Below are 26,383 nucleotides of genomic sequence, written 5' to 3' on the forward strand. Positions count from 1 at the left end.
TCCTATGCAGCCTGAAGCTATTGGTGGCTCCTTTGATGATTAGAGCAGAGGCGTTCTTTATAAAATAGTAGTGTGCATGTAGTTAGAAAACATGCATGTTCCCATTATGAGGTATTTGTATAGCACAGCCCAAGCTGTTTCCATAGTGATATTTTCTTCCTTTGGACAATTTCAATATCGGAATTTATTTTCTTCAGACACGCTGTTTCTAAACACAATGCAAGCAAATCCCACTTTACAATAGGTTTGTTCTGATTATCCTTAATATGTAGAGGTGCTGTATTGTGTGGTTGATTAAATTTGGACACTTTGCACATAATATAACAGCAAAGCAATAATTTCTTCATGTCTTGTATGTAAGAACTCAAATGTGATTGCATTTTCTCTCATTTTGGGTTGCACATTGCTGAAGAAGACAAGACAGCTTCTTGTATCGAAAGTTATCTTGTAAGGCAAGTCTGGGTTAAAATGCTTGGAGATAGATGTTACTCAGCTATTTGTCATAATCCAGCTTGATCTCAGGTGAAAGCTCTTGAAACATCTTGGATAAGTTTTCTGATACCTTTATTGGTCCAATCAAATTCAGCGCTGATTTGCAAATCTTTATTATCTCATTCCTCTTGTCACTGACATGTGGCACCAGGCTGATCCAGGTTGCATAGATGTGTTCCATAAATACAGGGTTCAGTTGCGTATTTCCAAATCTGATTAGCTACTCAAGTCCATTAAATACTGCAGCTCTCATTTGTCATGCTCATTTTCAAAGAGAGGCTCAATTGCAAATGCCACATTGATAAGAACGGTATTTGCATAATTCTCTTGCAGCTTGACATTGTCTCATTTACTATGAGATTGTTGGGTTTTGACTTCTCGTCTAACAGATCTATTGCAGACAACATATTGGAGTATTGTTTCTATCTTGAGAAGCTCCACTTGCAGCATTTCCCAAATCTTTTATAGAGTGTCACTGGCCAAGCGGAGAACCATTGTTCAAGCATTGCAGCAATCTGTGAGCAATAATTCAGGCACCACTGACTGATTTAAAAGCTCTTTAAAGAAAGCAGTTACAATAATTCTCTGACTTTTTATGTATGTTAATAAGATCCGAGTGAGTTGCTCAACAATGTGGATCAGATGAGGGACCTTTTTTTATTGCATTTGCTACTGGCATGACAGCCTTGTGTTTTCATGGGCCCTTAATCAGATCCCACCGTCTGTTCTCTTCTATGTTTGTAGCGTTATCTTTTCCTTGTGTCAGGACAGTTTGATGTATCTCAGCAGAGAAATAACAAGCATGAATGTTATTGAGTTTCTGAGACAGGCAGAAGATTTTCTTATCCTTTGGAATTCTGAGAAAGATCCTAAGGAATTGGATCTAGACACCTGGAACTGATTTGAATTCGAAACGGCTGAATAATTGGGCATACAGAATGTTACCGTTTCTGGTTCCGGGCTACATAACATTTCATGAAGAGCACAGATAGCAGCTAAAGGCTACTGGATTGCTGTGTTTATCACATGCGTGACGAGCAATGTTTTGCTGCTTTCATATGGCAACCTTTAAGTATTTTAATTGTAGTTGTGGCTCATGTATTATCTCTCAGTAGTGATTTCTGTATATCATTAATATATTTCCCAAATGGAATAGTGTATCTGAGGAGAAGACATAACTGTACATACTTCGATTAGTCCAGATAAATCTCAAGGCCTGGCCCATATTTTCAAATGGCATGAACATAACCAGATAAATGGCATAGGAACTTTGCATTTCTCATCAGTAAATCCTTTAAAACACAGGAAGAGTAGTGTTCAATGAGGCATGAACCATTCATTTTTGTAGGAGGAGTGATGCCTGACCCAGGTGTAATGCATAGTACATTGTGCAAGAGATTGCACAACTCTAACAGTAATTTTTAAAAACCCAGCCATTCCATCTTGTTTGCGCAAATGCTGACAGATGATGTTGAAAACATTTTGACGATGATTGCCCTGAAGAATTTTAGGGTGCTACTATGTACCAAAAAAAATCATACAAGATCAAAACTACTCATAATGCAGATCTTTTAAATTGCACCACAATTATGTCACACTATATTTGAAGTTGTTGAATATTGTTTATTGAATAATTTTATATAGTCAATCTTCTCAGTTGCACACAAGTCCAATTTGATTTATTTTAGGTCAAGTAGGATTAGAGGAGGCTAATGGAACCAATATACGGGAAGAGAGCAAATAAAGGGGGCATGTAGGAGAGAGTACAGGAGGGGAAGTGGGAGAGGGAAAGGAGTACAGGTAGGGGGAAGGGGAGAGTATTTTGAGTGCTGAGGAAGGGGAATTCATATTGGCTGGGGGTGTTGACTTAATTGAGGCATTGAGCAACCAGCTATAGGGGAGGACAAATACACCGAGTAATGGTGGTGTGGAGGGAAAATCTACGTTAGATTAATAGAGCAAGAATAGGATATGAAGAATACAGTATAGTGTTTTTTAAGTCAAACGATAAAGGAAGAGAAAATAGAACTAATAATGGGATGGTGGGTGAGTACCTGTAAAGTGTTAAAATGATTTGTTTTCTAAGTTTTATTTTACAATGTTTCGGTGTGATGACCATGCACTTATTTATTAACCTTAAAGTGAGGTTAGATTTAGTTTAAATAACTTAGTATTCTTTTTAGCATTGTGTGCTCTTTTGTTTCAAATCTACCTGCTGATAGAATTTAGAATCATATTCTCTGCTTTGTTATTTTAGGCATTTGACAAGGTTCAATAGATGGTTCAAGGATGATTGCTAAAAAGTCCTAGAAAAGTGGGTGGAATGCACAGTAGAAAATGAGTACAAAAACAGGAAGCACAGTTTGCCACAATAGCAAACTTCTTTCAAATTGGAATGGAGTTGTGACAGAGAAGTTCCACTGTCCCACCTTTATTTATATTTGTGTGTGTTAGTGTTATATTGAAAGCCAGATCTCTAGGATCGCTGAGGATTCTAAAATTAGAGCATGGGCAAGTAATGAAAAACAATACATAGCAACAGTCCGTGCACTATGTATTGACGTGGATATAGAACTGGTTGGCAGACAGGAAGCAAAGAGTAGGAATAAACGGGTCCTTTTCAGAATGGCAGACAGTGACTAGTGGGGTACCGCAAGGTTCAGTGATGTGACCCCAGCTATTTACAATATACATTAATGATTTAGACAAAGGAATTGAATGTAGTATCTCCGAGTTTGCAGATGACACTAAGCTGGGTGGCAGTGTGAGCTGTGAGAAGGATGCTAAGAGGCTGTAGGTGACTTGGACAGGTTAGGTGAGTGGGCAAATGCAAGGCAGATGCAGTATAATGTAGATAAATGTTAGGTTATCCACTTTGGTGGCAAAAACAGGAAGGCAGAATATTATCTGAATGGTGACAGATTAGGAAAAGGGGAGGTGTAACGAGACTTGGGTGTCATGTACATCAGTCATTGAAAGTTGGCATGCAGGTACAGCAGGCGGTGAAGAAGGCAAATGGCATGTTGGCCTTCATAGCGAGAGGATTTAAGTATAGGATTATGGAGGTCTTACTGCAGTTGTACAGGGCCTTGGTGAGGCCACACCTTGAATATTGTGTACAGTTTTGGTCTCCTAATCTGAGGATGGACATTCTTGCTATTGAGGGAGTGCAGCGAAGGTTCACCAGACTGATTCCCAGGATGGCAGGACTGACATATGAAGAAATACTGGATCGACTAGGCTTATACTCACTGGAATTTAGAAGAATGAGAGGGGATCTCAGAGAAACATATAAAATTTGAACGGGACTGGACAGGTTAGATGCAGCAAGAATGTTCCCGATGTTGGGGAAGTCCAGAACCAGGGGACACAGTCTTAGGATAAGGGGTAAGCCATTTAGGACCGAGATGAGGAGAAACGTCATCACTCAGAGAATTGTGAACCTGTGGAATTCTCTACCACAAAGTTGTTGAGGCCAGTTCGTTAGATATATTCAAAGGGAGTTAGATGTGGTCCTTACGGCTAAAGAAATCAATGGGTATGGAGAGAAAGCAGAAATGGGGAACTGAAGTTGCATGATCAGCCATGATCATATTGAATGGTGGTGCAGGCTCGAAGGGCTGAATGGCCTACTCCTGCGCCTACTTTCTATGTTTCAATGTAATTTGTTATGTGAATTGCTTTGGGGTATGTCTAAAATATGTGATTAATACTGCATAAACAGAGGGTTTCTTTATCTTTCTACTAGGTTCAGAAAAATTTGGAACTTTGGGTGTGGGGTGGAAGCCAGTTGCTATGCCAAAATAGTGAGATTGTGTTTAATGGGACTATTGTGTAAGAAATGCATTTTGGGATGTTGGATGGGACTATCATGCAGTTAAAGAATTTGATTCTTGTGCAAAAACTATTGAAAGAAGCAGCTTAGTGCATGCCTTCAGTAAAAAAAAAAGGAACACGCGCTGGATTATAATAACAGAATGATAGAATGCAAATAACGAGTTGATGCTGCATGAGTCATTGCTTGGGTATTGCTTAGAGTTTGTAGTATTGTTTGCAGGAATGCTGGCATCTTTTGATAGAATGGAACATAAGCCTGCTAAACTAGTAAAGTAGCACATTACAGGAGAAGAGGTTAAGAATGTTGAGATTGTTCCTGTCAGAATCGAGACTTTGAGGTAACTGCATCACAGTTTTGAAAATTACAAAGTGACTTTTAGTTAATCCAGACAAATCTTCCACACTTTTGAAGGGTTGCAAAATGAGGGAATGTAATTTAGCAATAAATAGACACGACTATTTCACACAGATTAACAGACATATGGAATAAGTTTCCAGGTAAGTCGATTGAAGCAAATAATATAAATGGCTTCATGAAAAAATTAGGTTGACTTTATACTATATTCTTTAGGAGCTGAAACCATTGCAAGACAGCCTCTGGGGGTGGTCTTGTACCTCAGTACACTCAATAATCTTCACAGTTAAATCCTACCTCTTTGATCAAGCTTTTGGTCATCTGCCCTAATATCTCTTTGTGGCTCGGTGTCTAATTTTGTTTGATAACACTCTTGTGAAGCGCTTTGGGACATTTTATTATGTTAAAGGCACTCACTATATATATAAGTTGTTGTTTATACTGCCACTTTTACATTGATGTGCACCCAAAGAATGAGATCAAATCCCACCATAGCAGTTTCAGAATTTGAATTCAGTTTAAATAAAAATCAATTTAGAAATAAATAAATTATTAAAACATGTGTATGTTGCTGCATTAGGAAAACATTTGTGAAACAAAAGAGCTGTATTTTTTGCATGGCTATTCCAAAACAAAAACAAAAAATTGAAGTATCACCATTTTTTTATGTTTGTAGCCTGATGTCAGATTTTCCAATTGGTTCAATGTAGACTTGAGTCCCATTTTTGTGATGGAAGAATAAAGTACTGAAGTGGGAAACAGCTCTCTTTCAGGTTATTATGGGACTAAAGGCAGATAAATCCCCTGGACCTGATGGCTTGCATCCGAGGGTCTTAAGAGAAGTGGAGACAGGAATTGTGGATGCATTGGTTGTAATTTACCAAAATTCCCTGGATTCTGGGGAGGTCCCAGCAGATTGGAAAACTGCAAATATAACGCTCCTATTTAAAAAAGGAGGCAGACAAAAAGCAGGAAACTATAGACCAGTTAGCTTAACATCTGTGATTGGGAAAATGTTGGAGTCCATTATTAAAGAAGCAGTAGCAGGACATTTGGAAAAGCAAAATTTGGTCAGGCAGAGTCAGCATGGATTTATGAAGGGGAAGTTATGTTTGACAAATTTGCTGGAGTTCTTTGAGGATGTAACGAACAGAGTGGATAAAGAGGAACCAGTGGATGTGGTGTATTTGGACTTCCAAAAGGCATTTGACACGGTGCCACATAAAAGGTTACTGCACAAGATAAAAGTTCACGGGGTTGGGGTAATATATTAGCATGGATAGAGGATTGGCTAACTAACAGTGAACAGAGAGTAGGGATAAATGGTTCACTCTCAGGTTGGCAACCAGTAAGTAGTGGGGTGCCGCAGGGATCAGTGCTGGGACCCCAACTATTTACAATCTATATTAACAACTTGGAGGAAGGAACTGAGTATAACGTAGCCAAGTTTGCTGACGATACAAAGATGGGAGGAAAAGCAATGTGTGAGGAAGACACAAGAAATCTGCAAAAGGACATAGACAGGCTGAGTGAGTGGGCAAAAATTTGACAGATGGGGTATTATGTTGGAAAGTATGAGGTCATGCACTTTGGCAGAAAAAATCAAGTTATTATTTAAATGGAGAACGATTGCAATGTGCTGCAGTACAGCGGGACCTGGGGGTACTTGTGCATGAAACACAAAAGGATAGTATGCAGGTACAGCAAGTGATCAGGAAGGCCAATGATATCCGTTATTGCAAAGGGGATGGAGGATAAAAGCCTGAAGTCTTGCTACAGCTATACAAGGTATTGGTTATCCATATGTGGAATACTGCGTACAGTTTTGGTTTCCATATTTACGAAAGGATATACTTTGGAGGCAGTTCAGAGAAGGTTCACTAGGTTGATTCTGGGGATGAGGGGGTTGACTGATGAGGAAAGGTTGAGTAGGTTGGGCCTCTACTCATTGGAATTCAGAAGAATGAGAGGTGATCTTATCGAAACGTATAAGATTACGAGGTGGCTTGACAAGGTGAATGCAGAGAGGATGTTTCCACTGATGGGGGAGACTAGAACTAGGGGGCATGATCTTAGAATAAGGGGCCACCCATTTAAAACAGAGATGAGGAGAAATTTCTTCTCTGAGGGTTGTAAAACTGTGGAATTTGCTGCCTCAGAGAGCTGTGGAAGCTGGGACATTGAATAAATTTAAGACAGAAATAGACAGTTTCTTAAACGATAAGGGGATAAGGGGTTATGGAGAGCAGGTGGGGAAGTGGAGCTGAGTCCATGATCAGATCAGCCATGATCTTATTGAATGGCAGAGCAGGCTCGAGGGGCCGTATGGCCTACTCCTGTTCCTGTTTCTTATGGCCTGGATTTTGCAGTGGTAATGATGGCAAACCGTCAGCGTTCACGGTCATTACCCCTCTGAAACTGACCATAACTTCAGGATTTAGCGAATGTGCAGCTAAATGCCACAATCCTGAAGTTGCGGTCAGTCATTCACTGCTCCGCCACAGGCTGCGTTTGGACCCTCCCCTTTCCCCACAGCCGGCAGTCAGTGAAATCAGTAGAACTAACGAAAACTTAAGCTTTTCTGTGCTAATATCGCTGTTAAACACCCAATTAAATGGTTAGCCTTGTTGAAGTAGATGTAACTGGGATTTTCACAGCATATTGACTGCTAAACAACTGTTCTTGTCCTGAAAAACTAATTGTATATTTGTGAAATGCCAAATTTCTCCATTATGATAAAAATTTAAAGTTTGTTCATGATATTTTAGCTTCTACCTTTAACTTGTGTGTATGTCCCAATCTTTATTTAGCTCTCTAACATTTTTTAGTGCTCTTTATTTCTTGGTTTGCTGTCTGAGAATTCTTCAGTGTGATTGGCTGCTTAGACAGCTTGATGACCTCACTGCTGCTCTGCGCTGAAGTTCCCCTTTCAACAGCACTATAATCAATTTCACATCAAGGAAGAAAGTTCTCGCAAAATCTCTGTGGGAAGCTTTCTTCGAAGACAGCGGCAATTGGCGTCGCTTCGCTGCTGGCCGCAAATTACAGACCATTACATTTATCTGTTTCCAAATCCGCAGCTGGTCCAGGAAGCCTAGAGAAACTTGCATCTACAGCTGTTTTGCTTGCATATGTACACCTTTTTGACCCCATCACCATCGGCACCAACTGAGCCATAACCTGCCACTTTCTTCTTGGTCCTCCTGTTCTCTGACAAGCTTCTGCCTTTGCCTGCCAGTCACTCCCACCCTGACGCAACCCTGCCTTGCTACTTCCAGACCTGTGCTCCATGGACAACAAGCAATGCCATAGGAGATGTACTAGTATCTTAAATATTTTGATCATTTGATATTGGTCATCTGAGTAACTTAACTCTGTTACAATCCAAATGTAGCCCACAATGTCTGTTAGTGCTATTCTGATATACATAGTAAATGCCTTGGTTCTTTTTAAAATTTTTTCATGTTAAATTGAAATACATTCACTGTTTAATGTATCTTTTGTTAAATCCAATAATCCAAAATATATATGATACTAGTACATCTCCTGTTGCATTGCTCGTCACCCAAGAATGGGATTGCACGAGCAATAAACAGCTGTTTGTCTGCATAAATCACTGCTCTCCAAAAATACTTAGTCCACCTTGATGACATCACCATGGGCACCATCTGAGTCATAACCTGTCACTTTCTTCCTGGTCCTCCTGCTCTCGGACAGGCAGGAGGCGTAAGACAGGTCGAAGTGAGGGGACAATGGTAGTGGGGGTGGGTAGGTTGAGGGAGGGGAAGAGGAGAATTAGTAAAGAGGGAGAAGAGGAGGATGGAAGTGAACATGGGTGAAGGGGATAAAGGAAAGCAGCGGAGAAAATCTTTCAATGGGCAGGGGCCAGAAAATTCCATCAGTGGGGTAGGGGTTCCAGGCTCCAAAATGACTGTCAGAGGCAGAGGGGCCCAAGGGGCGGTGGGGCCTAGAAAGGATGTCAACCAGTGAACAGGTGGTGGGGTGGTGACCAGCCAGAGGCAGGCAGCTAGGCCAAAGAGAAGGGGGTGTGTTGGGAGAGGGGGTTAGAATTAGTATCGGGCCAAAGTGAGGTCCTCATTTCGCCAGCGCGATGACTTGGAGCAAGGGCAGTTCCTTCCATATATTTGAGAATGTGATATCCTGAGGTAACGCAGCTATCATTAGACCATAAAGACTGCTGTTCTAAAACTGATTAGTGGGAGCAGAGGCCAACATGAGGAAATTTGGGTTTGGCAGCTAAAGCTTCCATTGGGGTTGCTGGTGACATTCAGTGATAGAAGATCGGGGGTTGGGAGAGAGACCATTATGTTTTTTGGAATATGCTGCTCGTCTCTCCAACCTTGGGGCCCATGGAGGCTGGAGGCTACTTAGCTATGTAAAATAAACTGTTGGAAGTGATGGGCTTATACAATCCTTATACAAACTAATATTCTGAGACCCAAAAAGCAAAAGCATCCAGTAATAATAGTAGCTACCTGGAAAGATGTCTGCATCTCTTTTTCAAAGTTCATCAGGACTTATATTTCTCCTCTTAGGCAGTCCCTCGGAGTCGAGAATGACTTACTTCCACACTAATATGAGTTCTCAGGTGACTGAGTCCAATGCGTGACCTACAGTCTCTGTCACAGGTGGGGCAAACCGTGGTTGGAGGGATGGGTGGGTGGGGTACTTGGGTTGTCATGCGCTCCTTCTGCTGTTTGCTCTTGACTTCCGCAAGGTCCCGGCGAAGAGACTCGAGGTGTTCAGTGCCTTCCCGTATGCTTCTCCTCCACTTTGAGTGGTCTTGGGCCAGGGATTCCCAGGTGTCTGGGGATGTTGCACTTTTTCAAGGAGGCTTTGAGGGTGTCCTTGAAGCGTTGCCTCTGCCCACCTTGGGCTCGCTTGCCGTATCGGAGCTCTGAGTAGAGCACTTGTTTTGGGAGTCTAGTATTGGGCATGCGGACAATGTGGCCCATCGGAGCTGATCGAGCATGGTCAGTGCGTCGAAGCAGGGGATGTTGGCCTGAGCAAGAACGCTGACGGTGGTGCGCCTATCCTGCCAATGGATTTGCAGGATCTTGCGGGGGTTGGTGGTACTTCTCTAGTGCTTTGAGATGCCTGTTGTACATAGTCCATGTCTCTGAAGCATATAGGAGGGTGGGTATCACTACTGCTCTGTAGACCATGAGCTTAGAGCCAGGTTTGTGGTCCTGGTCTTCAACACCCTCTTCCTCAGGCGACCAAAGGCTGCACTGGCACACTGAAGGGCTTATCAGTTCTTTTCCCAATCTGGTGTAATGGAAAGCTCCCATGGGTGGGTTCTGAACCTGGCATAATCAATGCATCATCAGACTAGGTCAACTCCTTAGCAGGCCAGATTATGCTGTTTTCCCAACTGGCAACAAATTCTAGCGTCCCCTAGTATGACCTGTTCCTCTCTCTCCAAGTTAAACATTTCTCCCAAGAACCAAGTGTGCTCCAAACTCCATGAGCAGACTGCTCCCTCCATCCCCCTGTAACTACCTGACAAATCCCTACAAACCCCATTGTGCCATGTTTGCTACCAGGTCAAAGGACAACACAAATGCTTTGAAGACTGGGATGAAGACCTACGCCACCAGATAAAAGCGTAATGGGGTGAATCACCATCTGCAGCAGAATGTGCGAGGGTCAACTCGGGATCGTGCTTCATACTTGGTCCATAAATTCCATCGCTTCTAGGAGAATGAATGCTGAAGGGGCTGGACCATAAGAGTGCACATTTTTGGGCTTGAACCCTCATTCTTGCTTTCTGGATTGTGCCCAGAAAAACTGAGAGAACATGCCAGGCCTCATAGTTCCTGCAGATCTGAGCCTACCCGCTAAGGAACGAATCTTCCCTGTAGCCCACAGACTAGTGTAACTGTCACGGCTCATCATCATTATCATAGGCAGTCCCTCGAAATCGAGGAAGACTTGCTTCCACTCTAAAAGTGAGTTCTCAGGTGGCTGTACAGTCCAATGTGGGAATTACAGTCTCTGTCACAGGTGGGGCAGACAGTGGTTGAAGGAAAGGGTGGGTGGGGAGTCTGGTTTGCTGCACGCTCCTTCTGCTGTCTGCACTTAATTTCCGCATGCTCTTGGCGATGAGACTCGAGGTGCTCAGTGCCCTCCCGGATGCTCTTCCTCCACTTAGAGCGGTTTTTGGCCAGGGATTCTCAGGTGGGGATGTTGCACTGTATCAAGGAGGCTTTAAGGGTGTCCTTGAAACGTTTCCTCTGCCCACCTGGGACTAGCTTGCTGTGTCGGAGCTCCGAGTAGAGCGCTTGCTTAGGGAGTCTCATGTCAGGCATGCTGCCGATGTGGCCCGCCCAACGTGGTCAGTGCTTCAATGCTGTGGCTGTTGGCCTGAGCGAGAACACTGACTGTCACGGCTAGCTGAAAGTTGATTCAAGCTCCACTGCAGTGGAACACCTGCATCCTCACAACGAGTGTGGATGAAACATCTGTGCAACATATTTTTCAGAACTGACTTGCAGTATACACTACATTTCAAACATAAGAAAAAGTTGTTTCTGAATATTCTGCACATATTATGTATGTTTGGTTAAATGTTGTTCTTATTGGATAATTGTTGATAATTAGAGTTTTACCTGGGTCTGTGTGCCTGCCACTGGAAAACATATTTAATAGCATTAATGGTCACCCAGAATCGGGATTACAAGAATAATATAAAATCAGCTATATTGCAAGAAATCAAATGGGATGGTTATTGCCACCTTTTGCCTTTATTAGATCACATTGAAATGTTAAAATTCACAGAAAAAGCAAAGTTAGTAGTTCTAGCGCAAAGGTGAAGTTGCATTTATTTTCTTAAGATTAGATGCAGTCTCATGGCCTGGATGCTAACTGAACATGTGTGAAGTTTGGATTTTAGAAAATTTAAACATTGCACAGCACAGATCTTTGCCAAGAGTGATTTTCCTGTCTGTAAAGTAAGTCTAGTATTTTTAATTCTCACCAGGTGCGAAAGTTCTTCAAAGGGATAACGTTTCTCCTATAAAGTTAGCGGCTTATCTCGTTTGTATTTGAAATAGTATTTCCTTGAAGGAATGAGGAAGACTGTATTTGTAGATAATCATCCATTACTTTTTGTTTTGCAGGGCAATGCTTTCCAGATGCAAGTGGATAAATCTTCTGTTATTAGCTGCCGGATGACTTCTGCATGTACAGTAGAAATCAAATTGACAAGCAGAGTGAGGCAAAAAGTACAAGAAATTTAATTTAACTTTATTTTGCCATGCCATTACCTTTTGGGATAAAATTAAAAAGAACACGAAGATATACCGTCTCAAGTAAGAGCTGTTTGGTTGTACGGATCCAGCTGCTGGATAATGGATTTCTGGAATTCACCCTTTCTGTTGAAAGCACAGGTCAAGAATGCTTGGAAGCTGTTGCACAGAGATTAGAGCTGAGAGAGGTGAGGCATCTTATTTACAGAGCAAAAACAATCAGTATAGCATTTTCATTGAGCTCATTAATGCCAGGCTTGTTGTTGGGACTTTGGCAAAGAATAATGGTCAGTGTTGCATTCTTGGTAGACAATGTTCAACCTTGTATTTTGCTGCCCAGTGTTATATAGCAAAATATAAAAATGGAACATTTGGCTGATTTTTGAGTGCAGTTGGCCCTTCATTATCTTATGAAGAACATAAGAACATAAGAATTAGGAACAGGAGTAGGCCATCTAGCTCTTCAAGCCTGCTCCGCCATTCAAAAAGATCATGGCTGATCTGGCCGTGGACTCGGCTCCACTTACCCGCCCGCTCCCCATAACCCTTAATTCCCTTATTGATTAAAAATCTATCTATCTGTGATTTGAATACATTCAATGAGCTAGCCTCAACTGCTTCCTTGGGCAGAGAATTCCACAGATTCACAACCCTCTGGGAGAAGAAATTCCTTCTCAACTCGGTTTTAAATTGTCTCCCCCGTATTTTGAGGCAGTGCCCCCTAGTTCTAATCTCCCCGACCAGTGGAAACAACCTCTCTGCCTCTATCTTGTCTATCCCTTTCATTATGTTAAATGTTTCTATAAGATCACCCCTCAATCTTCTGAACTCCAACGAGTAAAGACCCAGTCTACTCAATCTATCATCATAAGGTAACCCCCTCATCTCCGGAATCAGTCTAGTGAATCGTCTCTGTACCCCCTCCAAGGCTAGTATATCCTTCCTTAAGTAAGGTGACCAAAACTGCACGCAGTACTCCAGGTGCAGCCTCACCAATACCCTGGACAGTTGCAGCAGGACCTCCCTGCTTTTGTATTCCATCCCTCTCGCAATGAAGGCCAACATTCCATTCGCCTTCCTGATTACCTGCTGCACCTGCAAACTAACTTTTTTGGGATTCATGCACAAGGACTGCCTCTCTTCCGCTCTTACATCCGGTCCAGGGTGTCCTTGGAGATGGAGCACGCGGTGTCCACCGGTACGCTCGCGGCCTTCCGCGAGAGGTGGGCACCGGAGGGACTGGAGTGCATCATCACGCCCGGCAACCAAATTTTAATTTGATTTTACGTTTTTAAGTTTAATTTGTTTTAATTGCCGGTGCTTTTAGTGTCCCCCTTCCCTTTTATAGGGGGCACTGGGGAAAATTGTGATTTTAGTGCCCAAAAAAAAAACCAAAAAAAGAAAAACACAAAAAAAAACAAAAAAAAGGGGGGAAAAAAAAAAAAGGGCCTTGTAAATGTCTGGAGTGTCACCCAGGTCGGGTGGCACCGTTTAATGTTTTATGTTTTCGCAGGTAAACTCAAAAGAGTTTCATGCACAAGGACCCCCAGGTCCCTCTGCACCGCAGCATGTTGTAATTTCTCCCCATTCAAATAATATTCCCTTTTACTGTTTTTTTTTCCCAAGGTGGATGACCTCACATTTTCCAACATTGTATTCCATCTGCCAAACCTTAGCCCATTCGCTTAACCTATCTAAATCTCTTTTCAGCCTCTCTGTGTCCTCTACACAACCCGCTTTCCCACTAATCTTTGTGTCATCTGCAAATTTTGTTACACTACACTCTGTCCCCTCTTCCAGGTCATCTATGTATATTGTAAACAGTTGTGGTCCCAGCACCGATCCCTATGGCACACCACTAACCACCGATTTCCAAACCGAAAAGGACCCATTTATCCCGACTCTGCTTTCTGTTAGCCAGCCAATTCTCTATCCATGCTAATACATTTCCTCTGACTCCGCGTATCTTTATCTTCTGCAGTAACCTTTTGTGTGGCACCTTATCGAAAGCCTTTTGGAAATCTAAATACACCACATCCATCGGTATACCTCTATCCACCATGCTCGTTATATCCTCAAAGAATTCCAGTAAATGAGTTAAACATGATTTCTCCTTCATGAATCCATGTTGCGTCTGCTTGATTGCACTATTCCTATCTAGATGTCCCGCTATTTCTTCCTTAATGATAGCCTCAAGCATTTTCCCCACTACAGATGTTAAACTAACCGGCCTATAGTTACCTGCCTTTTGTCTGCCCCCTTTTTTTAAACAGAGGCGTTACATTAGCTGCTTTCCAATCCGCTGGTCCCTCTCCAGAGTCCAGAGAATTTTGGTAGATTATAACGAATGCATCTGCTATAACTTCCGCCATCTCTTCTAATACCCTGGGATGCATTTCATCAGGTCCAGGGGACTTGTCTACCTTGAGTCCCATTAGCCTTTCCAGCACTACCTCCCTAGTGATAGTGATTGTCTCAAGATCCTCCCTTCCCACATTCCCGTGACCAGCAATTTTTGGCATGGTTTTTGTATCTTCCACTGTGAAGACCGAAGCAAAATAATTGTTTAAGGTCTCAGCCATTTCCATATTTCCCATTATTAAATCCCCCTTCTCATCATCTACTTTTACTTTCGTCACTCTCTTCCGTTTTATATATCGGTAAAAGCTTTTACTATCTGTTTTTATGTTTTTTGCAAGTTTACTTTCGTAATCTATCTTTCCTTTCTTTATTGCTTTCTTAGTCATTCTTTGCTGTCGTTTAAAATTTTCCCAATCTTCTAGTTTCCCACTAACCTTGGCCACCTTATACACATTGGTTTTTAATTTGATACTCTGATTTATTTCCTTGGTTATCCACGGCTGGTTATCCCTTCTCTTACCGCCCTTCTTTTTCACTGGAATATATTTTTGTTGAGCACTATGAAAAAGCTCCTTCAAAGTCCTCCACTGTTCCTCAATTGTGCCACCGTTTAGTCTGTATTCCCAGTCTACTTTAGCCAACTCTGCCCTCATCCCACTGTAGTCCCCTTTGTTTAAGCATAGTACGCTCGTTTGAGACACTACTTCCTCATCCTCACTCTATTACAAATTCAACCATACTGTGATCACTCATTCTGAGAGGATCTTTTACTAGTAGATCGTTTATTATTCCTGTCTCATTACACAGGACCAGATCTAAGATAGCTTGCTCCCTTGTAGGTTCTGTAACATACTGTTCTAAGAAACAATCCCATATGCATTCTATGAATTCCTCCTCCAGGCTACTCTGTGCGATTTGATTTGACCAATTGATATGTTGGTTAAAAACCCCCATGATTATTGCCGTTCCTTTTTCACATGCCTCTATTATTCCCTTGATTATTGTCTGCCCCACCGTGAAGTTATTATTTGGGGGCCTATAAACTACGCCCACCAGTGACTTTTTCCCCTTACTATCTCTAATCTCCACCCACAATGATTCAACATTTTGTTCATTCGAACCAATATCGTCTCTCACAACTGCCCTGATATCATCCTTTATTAACAGAGCTACCTCACCTCCTTTCCCTTCTTGTCTATCTTTCCGAATTGTCAGATACCCCTGTATGTTTAATTCCCAGTCTTGGCCACCCTGCAACCATGTTTCTGTAATGGCCACCAAATCATACCCATTTGTAATGATTTGTGCCGTCAACTCATTTAATTTATTTCGAATGCTGCGTGCGTTTAGATGAAATGTTTTAATACTAGTTTTTAAACCATGATTTTTAGTTTTGACCCCTCCCCTTTATATTCATAATGTTCCCTTCAATCACTTTTAACCCTTTCCTCAGTTGTGTCACTACTTGTAATGCATCATCTGTAGTCAAGAGTCTTGCCCCAGGAGATGCATGAGAAAATCCCATCCATAATTTTCTTGGTTTCACCTCTGCAGCTTCACAACGAGGCAGTAAAGGTGTGGAACTCAGGCTTGGGGCAATTGTGGACAACAGGCCAAAAGTTCCAAATTTTGTGGCATCATGGTGTTCTAATGGTCTATACTGCTAGCCTAGTTACTTTTAATAATTACAATGGATTCTTTATTTTAAATCATCTGTGACATGTTGCTTACCTGAGGCTAACATGATGAACCTGCACTAATTTTGTTCAGGACAGAAAACAGAAACCTATGTAGGTATGGACATCTTGCAGTGAATTGCTCTTTTAACAGAATGGAGTGTCCAGTTAAGTCAAATCAAAAAATTGTATTTGCTATGCTTGTCAACATCTTCTGCTGTCCTTCATCCTAGGAGTTCAACAGAACTCCATGTTATTGTAAAATAAGAGGCTGACCCACTTGTTTGGTCACTAGTTCATCTAGTCATGCTCATATATGTTAGCCTGTGGACTCTGCAGTGAAAAACCGACTGAGATCCACAGAGGATATCCCCTTAACTTGCCTTCGCAAGTTTCTATAAAAGGCTTTAAGTGGTGTTTAAGAGAGCTTAAATATTTTTTCTAGTGTATGGGTCAAAGTATCTGCTGATGCTTTGAACATCCTGAATATTTGGAAGCCAATGGATTTATTTGATTTATTTATGTATTTTTTTTTAAATATGGGGAAATGATTTAATTATGTTGCTTTGCTTCAAAAGAATGGAAAGATGCAAAGAAACAGACTAGGGGCTCGATTTTCCCAGTTATCTGCACCGATTTTTTGGTGTGCACCGCTTTTATTTGCGTAAATTCGAATATCCCAGTTTCCCCAAAGTTTCTGCGGCAGTTAGGTACGATTTTTTTAGGTTGGTATTTTTTTGCGTCTTGGGGGCGTAACCTGATGTCTGCGCCAGTTTTTCACATTTAAGCAAGTTTGACCAATTTGCATTTTTCCTAGGGAGGTGTATGTGACCACTCCCAAAAAACCTTCTGGGCACTTAAGAAAAACCTGCGCACATTAAAAAATCGGTGCAGAAAGACGCCATTGTTTTTAGGCGAAGTTTTGGAGGGAGTCAAGAAGACACAGAATATGTATCATGAAGATTAATTTTTTAAAAGTCAAAAGGGAGAAAATGGAAGTCTAATGCAATTCTTTAATTTTTGATTTTTTTCAAAGTACCACACCACCACCGAATGTCTCTTCACTGGGCTCGAGGGTTGTAGTGTCAGCGGGCAGAATCGCTCCCTCGCCCGGGCAGAGGGGCTCGGGGCTCGGCTTCAAAAGAAGCCCTGGGGAGGTGGGAGTGGAAGCCGAATTGAAGGGATGAGAACCCTTAGACTATACAGCAGCTTCAAAAGAACAAAATATAAAAACAGATAGCAAGAATTTCTGCAGGTATATGAAAAGGAAAAGAGTGGCTAAAGTAAATGTTGGTCCCTTAGAGGATGAGACCGGGAAATTAGTGATGGGGAACATGGAGATGGCAGAAACTCTGAACAAATATTTTGTATCAGTCTTTACGGTAGAGGACACTAAAAATATCCCAACACTGGATAGTCAAGGGGCTATGGGGGGGAGGAACTTAACACAATCACGATCAGTAAGGAGGTGGTACTCAGTAAGATAATGGGACTAAAGGTGGATAAATCCCCTGGACCTGATGGCTTGCATCCTAGGGTCTTAAGAGAAGTAGCAGCAGGGATAGTGGATGCATTGGTTGTAATTTACAAAATTCCCTGGATTCTGGGTAGGTCCCAGCAGATTGGAAAACTGCAAATATAACGCATCTATTTGAAAAAGGAGGCAGACAAAAAGCAGGAAACTATAGACCAGTTAGCCTAACAACTGTGGTTGGGAAAATGTTGGAGTCCATTATTAAAGAAGCAGTAGCAGGACATTTGGAAAAGCATAATTCAGTCAGGCAGAGTCAGCATGGATTTATGAAGGGGAAGTCATGTTTGACAAATTTTCTAGAATTCTTTTGAGGATGTAATGAACAGGGTGGATAAAGGGGAACCAGTGGATGTGGTGTATTTGGACTTCCAGAAGGCATTTGTCAAGGTGCCACATAAAAGGTTACTGCACAAGATAAAAGTTCACGGGGTTGGGGGTAATATATTAGCATGGATAGAGGATTGGCTAACTAACAAAAAACAGAGAGTCGGGATAAATGGTTCATTCTCGGGTTGGCAATCAGTAACTAGTAGGGTGCCGCAGGGATCAGTGCTGCGACCCCAGCTATTTACAATCTATTTTAACGACTTGGAAGAAGGGACTGAGTATAACGTAGCCAAGTTTGCTGACAATACAAAGATGGGAGGAAAAGCAATGTGTGAGGAGGACACACAAAATCTGCAAAAGGACATAGACAGGCTAAGTGAGTGGGCTAAAATTTGGCAGATGGAGTATAGTGCTGGAAAGTGTGAGGTCATGCACTTTGGGAGAAACAAAAATCAAAGAGCAAGTTATTATATATATGGAGAAAAATTGCAAAGTGCTGCGGGACCTGGGGGTCCTGGTGCATGAAACACAAAAGGATAGTATGCAGGTACAGCAAGTGATCAGGAAGGCCAATGGAATCTTGGCCTTTATTGCAAAGGGATGGAGTATAAAAGCAGGGAAGTCTTGCTACAGCTATATAAGGTATTGGTGAAGCCACACCTGGAATACTGTGTGCAGTTTTGGTTTCCATATTTACGAAAGGATATACATGCTTTGGAGGCAGTTCAGAGAAGGTTCACTAGGTTGATTCCGGAAATGAGGGGGTTGACTTATGAGGAAAGGTTGAGTAGGTTGGGCCTCTACTCATTGGAATTCAGAAGAATGAGAGGTGATCTTATCGAAACGTATAGGATTATGAGGGGGCATGACAAGGTGGATGTAGATAGGATGTTTCCACTGATGAGGAAAATAAAACTAGGGGGCATAATCTTAGAATAAGGGACCGCCCATTTAAAACTGAGATGAGGAGGAACATCTTCTCTCGGTGGGTTGTAAATCTGGGGAATTTGCTGCCTCGGAGAGCTGTGGAAGCTGGGACATTGAATAAATTCAAGACAGAGATAGACAGTTTCTTAACTGAAAAGGGAAGGGTTATGGGGATCGGGCAGGGAAGTGGACCTGAGTCCATGATCAGATCAGCCATGATTGTATTAAATGGCGGAGCAGGCTTGACTGGCAGTATGGCTCCTCCTGCTCCTATTTCTTACGTTCTAAGCCCGGAGGGGAGGTGGGGGGTGGGGGAGGAAGCCGAACTGAAGGGATGAGAACCCGTAGACATACAGCAGCTTCAAAAGAAGCCCAGGGGGGGTGGATGCCGAGCCCCTACGTCCAGGCGAGGAAGTGATTCTGCCATCTGACCTCTAGCCCAGTGAGGAGATGTTCAGTCGGTGGTCGGGTGGTACTTTGAAACAAATCAAAAATTAAAGAATTGCATTCGACTTCGTTGCCCCAAATGTCTTCAGTGAATGCCTAGCTTCCTGTTCTAAGCAAGCCTATTACGCATGTGCAGATTAGGGTGTGGTCCATGCTAGGGCGTCGACCTTGGGGAGAGAGAGGAAAGAAGGTTTACGTCCTTTGTCCTGCTGTTTTGAGCTTCTTGCAAAGCTACAATTTAATTATGGGGGCAATATTGACAATACCATACCTCGTGCAAGCCTTCTGCATGCTGATGCTGATGCTGCGGAGGAGAAGATTGATTAGACATCATCGCATAAGATATCTCGGAGCACGTAAGATGATGGGCAGGAGGCCTTACCCACGTCGGGTATATTGATTCAGGCATTCATTCCTGCACCTGAGTGAGGCAGACTGTGTGAGAAGGCTGCATTTCTGCAGAGAAGTTGTAACCGAGATCTGAGAGTTCGTAAAAGCAGACCTGCACCCTAGAAGCGTCAGGGGGACTGCTTTGTCAGTTGAAGTAAAGGTTACAGCTGCACTTTCATTTTATGCATCTGGATCATTCCAGGCCACAACTGCGGATGTGTGTTCCATTTCTCAACATGCAACGCATATCTACATTCGGCAGGTGTCTTCTGCACTATATGCTTGGAGGAATGATGACATAAAGTTCCCCATGACTGCCCAGGCAATGTGTGACAGGGCTGTGAGCTTCTCCAGGATTGCTGGCTTCCCAAAGGTACAGGGCTGTATTGATTGTACCCACATCGCTCCGTGAATGTGCAGCTCGTCTGTGACGACATGCATCGTATCATGGCAGTTGATGCGAGATATCCTGGGAGCACCCTGATGTGCTCATCCTACACGAGAGTGCTATATCTGCCATGTTTCAGCAGCAGCCAGAAGGGCAAAGCTGGCTGCTGAGAGACAAAGAGTACGGCCTCGCCACCTAGCTCATGACGCCCCCACACGTAACCCGGATGGAAGCTGACCAGGAATACAACATGTCGCACATTGCGACACGCAGCATAATAGAGAGGACCATCGGCATCTTGAAGCAGAGTTTCCGATGGACCATTCTTGAGGCTACTTGCAATACTCCCCTGAGATTGTCGGTCAGTTCACTGTTGTGTCATCATCATCATAGTGCTGTATGCTGCATAATTTAGCCATCATGAGGCAGCAGCAGCTGGTAGTAGAAGACCCACCTGAGGTGAAAGCAGCTGATGATGAGGAGGAATGTGCAGATGAAGAGGAGGAAGCCATGCAACTACCTGAACCCGGAGTACGACGGTCGAGGAGGGCGAGCTGTCGTGCTCCTTTAACGATTGTTCAAGCCTTGCGCCAACTCAGCAGCAACTATTCCAAATGGACCACGTTTACTGTTTGAATCTGTTCTATAATGTGTTGTGTTAATGGAACAAATAATGGAAATGATACTTCTTTAGTTCAAAAAGTTGTGTTAATAATGGAACAAATAATGGAAAAGATTCAGTTATAATTAAAAATATATTTTATTCAAAAGTTTAACACTTGTTTGTACTTAACTTAACTTTAATAAAAAATATTCTTGTATCAAACTAAAGTTTTCAGTTAAGATCACTTACAAACTTTTAAACTTGTAAATTTACATCACTTGCAAAAAAACTTTTAATTTGAGAACAGTTACAACAGTAATAACTGCAACAACAACAGCAGCAGCAGCAAAGAAAGGCTGCACCCATCTCTCCTCCACCTTATTGTAAGACCGCCCGCTGTGCTTGGCCTTGGTGACTTCACCCCTGCTCGCAGGCGATGGTGCAGCGTTTCTCGGGTTGGTACCATGCTTATTCTTTCGAGCATCTCGGGTAATGCGCACTTCTTGATTGCGGGGTGCGGGTGGGGCGGGTGGGGCGTGGGCAGGCTGTAATGTGGAAGGCCCAAGCTCGGGGCTCTTCAGAGGCTGGTCTGGGGATTGAAATGGGAGTGGCAATTGATTCCGTCAATGACCGCAGGGTCTGGGCGTGTTCCCTTATTGCAGCAGCTAACTCCGACATAGAAACATAGATAATAGGTGCAGGAGTAGGCCATTCGGCCCTTCTAGCCTGCACCGCCATTCAATGAGTTCATGGCTGAACATGCAACTTCAGTACCCCATTCCTGCTTTCTCGCCATACCCCTTGATCCCCCTAGTAGTAAGGACTTCATCTAACTCCTTTTTGAATATATTTAGCGAATTGGCCTCAACAACTTTCTGTGGTAGAGAATTCCACAGGTTCACCACTCTCTGGGTGAAGAAGTTTCTCCTCATCTCGGTCCTAAATGGCTTACCCCTTATCCTTAGACTGTGACCCCTGGTTCTGGACTTCCCCCAACATTGGGAACACTCTTCCTGCATCTAACCTGTCTAAACCCGTCAGAATTTTAAACGTTTCTATGAGGTCCCCTCTCATTCTTCTGAACTCCAGTGAATACAAGCCCAGTTGATCCAGTCTTTCTTGATAGGTCAGTCCCACCATCCCGGGAATCAGTCTGGTGAATCTTCGCTGCACTCCCTCAATAGCAAGAATGTCCTTCCTCAAGTTAGGAGACCAAAACTGCACACAATACTCCAGGTGTGGCCTCACCAAGGCCCTGTACAACTGTAGCAACACCTCCCTGCCCCTGTACTCAAATCCCCTCGCTATGAAGGCCAACATGCCATTTGCTTTCTTAACCGCCTGCTGTACCTGCCTGCCAACCTTCAATGACTGATGTACCATGACACCCAGGTCTCGTTGCACCTCTCCTTTTCCTAATCTGTCACCATTCAGATAATAGTCCCTCGTGCCCTGACAGTATCTCAACTATCTGCAACATTCCCTCCCTCATGTTCACTGACAGTGCATCAGCTATCTGCAACATTCCCTCCCTCATGTTCACTGACAGTGCATCAGCTGCCTGCGACATTCCCTCCCTCATGTGCTCGGACAGTGTTCCCATTTCACCTGAGAGTGTTATTTCTCCTGACAGTCCCGATACCTCATCACCCACCCCACTGATGGTGTCCAGGATTGATCACGTAAGGTCAATGCTCTCCGCACTCATTGCCATCATCTAAACCACATTTGTTCGATTCTGCACCTCTGGAGACCGCTGTCGAGCTCTCCTTCCCCTCTTCACCCTGGGTGTGACTCGCTGCATCCCACTGGGACCCGCAGCCGCGGACTGTGCAAAATCATGGAATGTCCCAATACTCGTACCACTCAGGAAAGGAGCTGGTACCTCAATGGGCAGCACCCGCACCTCCTCCAGAGTGAGTACAACATGGGGCTTCATCCTCCCCCTCACCCCCATGCTCTTGGTCTGGAAGGTGGGATTGGAAGATGTTCTCTTCAGGCTCATCCGCGTCTGAATCTTCTGCATCGGCTTCAGCCTCGTCGGGGTTGGCCTCATGTTCTGCAAAATATAACAGAACAGACAAACGGTTAGCAACAGAGCAGGGGGTAGGGTGGCATGAGTAGGCTCACACAGCGCAGGCAGCAGGCTCATTTGAAGGACCATGATGAATGATAGCACATTGCATCAATCCAAGCGTAGCTGACGGAGAAATCCCCATGAACCGAAGCATGGCTAGCCCGCACAATACTTGACCTTTAGCAAAGCTAGAATGTGGAATTTGCAGGACTTACCCTCTGCCTCGAGTGTGGGCCCAGCTTGTGCAGTGGTGGTTGCTTTTCTCCAGTCAGGACCCATCAAAGCAGCGACCCTGTCTTCCATGTGTGTTAGTGGGTGCAGATTTGCCGGGCCTCCTCCTATTCAAGTTCTCTCTTTGTTGTGTGCCACCTTCCTCTGCAAAGATGAAAATATAACTTTTTAGAGAGGGTGTCTTTCCGCTGGGTAAGACATACAGATGGTCACATTTACAATTGCAATTCCAGTGAATAAATGAAAATATTACTTACACAAACTACTTGACCAAGGTCCTGCCACTTTTTGCACTCCAGACCTCGGGGTGGTCACTATTGCACAGTAATCTTCTGCAAGTTGGTTCCAACGTTTCTTCATTTCTTTTGGTGAAACTTTTATGTGACCTCTGCTGGTGTCTAGCTCATGCCATTTACATAGAAAATAGGTGCAGGAGTAGGCCATTCGGCCCTTCGAGCCTGCACCACCATTCAATAAAATCATGGTTGATCATTCCCTCAGTACCCCTTTCCAGCTTTCTCTCCATACCCCTTGATCCCTTTAGCCGTAAGGGCCATATCTAACTCCCTCTTGAATATATCCAAGAACTGGCATCAACAACTCTCTGCGGCAGGGAATTCCACAGGTTAACAACTCTCTGAGTGAAGAAGTTTCTCCTCATCTCAGTCCTAAATGGCTTACCCCTTATCCTGAGACTGTGTCCCCTGGTTCTGGACTTCCCCAACATCGGGAACATTCTTCCCGCATCTAACCTGTCCAGTCCCGTCAGAATTTTATACGTTTCTATGAGATCCCCTCTCATCCTTCTAAACTCCACTGTATAAAGGCGCAGTTGATCCAGTCTCTCCTCATATGTCAGTCCAGCCATCCCTGGAATCAGTCTGGTGAACCTTAGCTGCACTCCCTCAATAGCAAGAACATCCTTCCTCAGATTAGGAGACCAAAACTGAACACAATATTCCAGGTGAGGTCTCACCAAGACCCTGTACAACTGCAGTAAGATCTCCCTGCTCCTATACACAAATCCCCTAGCTATGAAGGCCAACATACCATTTGCCTTCTTCACCGCCTGCTGTACCTGCAAGCCAACTTTCAATAACTGATGAACCATGACACCCAGGTCTCGTTGCACCTCCCCTTTTCCTAATCTGCCGACATTCAGATAATAATCTGCCTTCGTGTTTTTGCCTCCAAAATGGATAACCTCACATTTATCCACATTATACTGCATCTGCCATGCATTTGCCCACTCACCTAACCTGTCCAAGTCACCCTGCAGCCTCTTAGCGTCCTCCTCACAGCTCACACCGCCACCCAGCTTAGTGTCGTCTGCAAACTTGGAGATATTACACTCAATTCCTTCATCTAAATCATTAATGTATATTGTAAAGAGCTGGGGTCCCAGCACTGAGCCCTGCAGCACTCCACTAGTCACTGCCTGCCATTCTGAAAAGGACCTGTTATCCTGACTCTCTGCTTCCTGTCTGCCAACCAGTTCTCTATCCACGTCAGTACATTACCTCCAATACCATGTGCTTTGATTTTGCACACCAATCTCTTGTGTGGGGCCTTGTCAAAAGCCTTTTGAAAGTCGAAATACACCACGTCCACTGGTTCTCCCTTGTCCACTCTGCTAATTACATCCTCAAAAAATTCCAGAAGATTCATCAAGTATAATTTCCCTTTCATAAATCCATGCTGACTTGGACCGATCCTGTCACTGCTTTCCAAATGCACTGCTATTTCATCCTTAATGATTGATTCCAACATTTTCCCCACTACTGATGTCAGGCTAACTGGTCTATAATTACCCGTTTTCTCTCTCCCTCCTTTTTTAAAAAGTGGTGTTACATTAGCTACCCTCCAGTCCATAGGAACTGATCCAGAGTCGATATGATCACCAATGCATCCACTATTTCTAGGGCCACTTCCTTAAGCACTCTGGGATGCAGACTATCAGGCCCCGGGGATTTATCGGCCTTCAATCCCATCAATTTCCCTAACACAATTTCCCGCCTAATAAGGATATCCTTCAGTTCCTCCTTCTCACTAGACCCTCGGTCCCCTAGTACATCCGGAAGGTTATTTGTGTCTTCCTTCGTGAAGACAGAACCAAAGTATTTGTTCAATTGGTCTGCCATTTCTTTGTTCCCCATTATAAATTCTCCTGAATCCGACTGCAAGGGATCTACGTTTGTCTTCACTATTCTTTTTCTCTTCACATACTATAGAAGCTTTTGCAGTCAATTTTTATGTTCCCGGCAAGCTTCCTCTTGTACTCTATTTTCCTCCCTCTTAATTAAACCCTTAGTCTTCCTCTGCTGAATTCTAAATTTCTCCCAGTCCTCAGGTTTGCTGCTTTTTCTGGCCAATCTATATGCCTCTTCCTTGGATTTAACACTATCCTTAATTTCCCTTGTTAGCCACGGTTGAGCCACATTCCCCGTTTTACTTTTACTCCAGATAGGGATGTACAATTGTTGAAGTTCATCCATGTGATCTTTAAATGTTTGCCATTGCCTAGCCACCGTCAACCCTTTAAGTATCATTTGCCAGTCTATTCTAGCCAATTCACGCCTCATACCGTCGAAGTTACCTTTCCTTAAGTTCAGGACCTTAATTTTTGAATTAACTATGTCACTCTCCCTCTTAATAAAGAATTCTACCATATTATGGTCACTCTTCCCCAAGGGGCCTCGCACAACAAGATTGCTAATTATCCCTTCTCATTACACATCACCCAGTCTAGGATGGCCAGCTCTCTAGTTGGTTCCTCGACATACTGGTCTCGAAAACCATCCCTAATACACTCCAGGAAATCCTCCTGAACCGCATTGCTACCAATTTAGTTAGCCCAATCAATATGTAGATTAAAGTCGCCCATGATAACTGCTGTACCTTTATTGCACACATCCCTTATTTCTTGCTTGATGCTGTCCCCAACCTCACTACTATTGTTTGGTGGTCTGTACACAACTGCCCTTTGGAATTCCGCAGCTCCACCCATACCGATTCCACATCATCCAAGCTAATGTCCCTCCTTACTATTGCATTAATTTCCTCTTTAACCAGCAACGCCACCCCGCCTCCTTTTCCTTTCTGTCTATCCTTCCTAAATTTAGCCTCAATTGCAATAATTAGTGCCTCCACTTCGTCCTGTGAGAAATTTTTGGTCCTTGAGCATATTGCAGCTTCGATTTTGCCACTAAGAATGAAAGTTCTCACACACAATTGCTCTTTAAGAATGGCCGAATGCAGACTGGGAGGTGTACTGGCATGTGCGCCCATAGCAGTCAGGTAAAAAAGCGTTTTTTTCGCGCATGCGCAGAAGGAGATAATGGACGGGGTGATCGTTTTTTCGGAGCAGACATTAGGCTGCACCCCCCTCCCCCCTGCCGAAGCTAATTTCAAAAATTAGAACGGGGAAACTTGCAAGTTATTTTTTTGGAGTAGTCGGGGGCCAACA

General features: G+C 43.4%; 1 protein-coding gene across 1 annotated transcript in view; it reads left to right on the forward strand.

Moving 5' to 3' along the window:
* The window catches only part of LOC139262778 (tyrosine-protein phosphatase non-receptor type 21-like), a 93,274-nt gene that overhangs the window by 6,857 nt on the left and 60,034 nt on the right, over positions 1-26,383 (forward strand). Inside the window, exon 2 of the mRNA XM_070877929.1 lies at positions 11,827-12,143. Within this exon, the coding sequence (XP_070734030.1) occupies positions 11,964-12,143 (180 nt within the window). The 5' untranslated portion in view covers positions 11,827-11,963. The remainder of the gene's footprint in view (positions 1-11,826; positions 12,144-26,383) is intronic.

The sequence above is a fragment of the Pristiophorus japonicus genome, chromosome 4 (genome assembly GCF_044704955.1).
Source record: "Pristiophorus japonicus isolate sPriJap1 chromosome 4, sPriJap1.hap1, whole genome shotgun sequence".
In the NCBI taxonomy this organism is placed as follows: Eukaryota; Metazoa; Chordata; class Chondrichthyes; family Pristiophoridae; genus Pristiophorus; species Pristiophorus japonicus.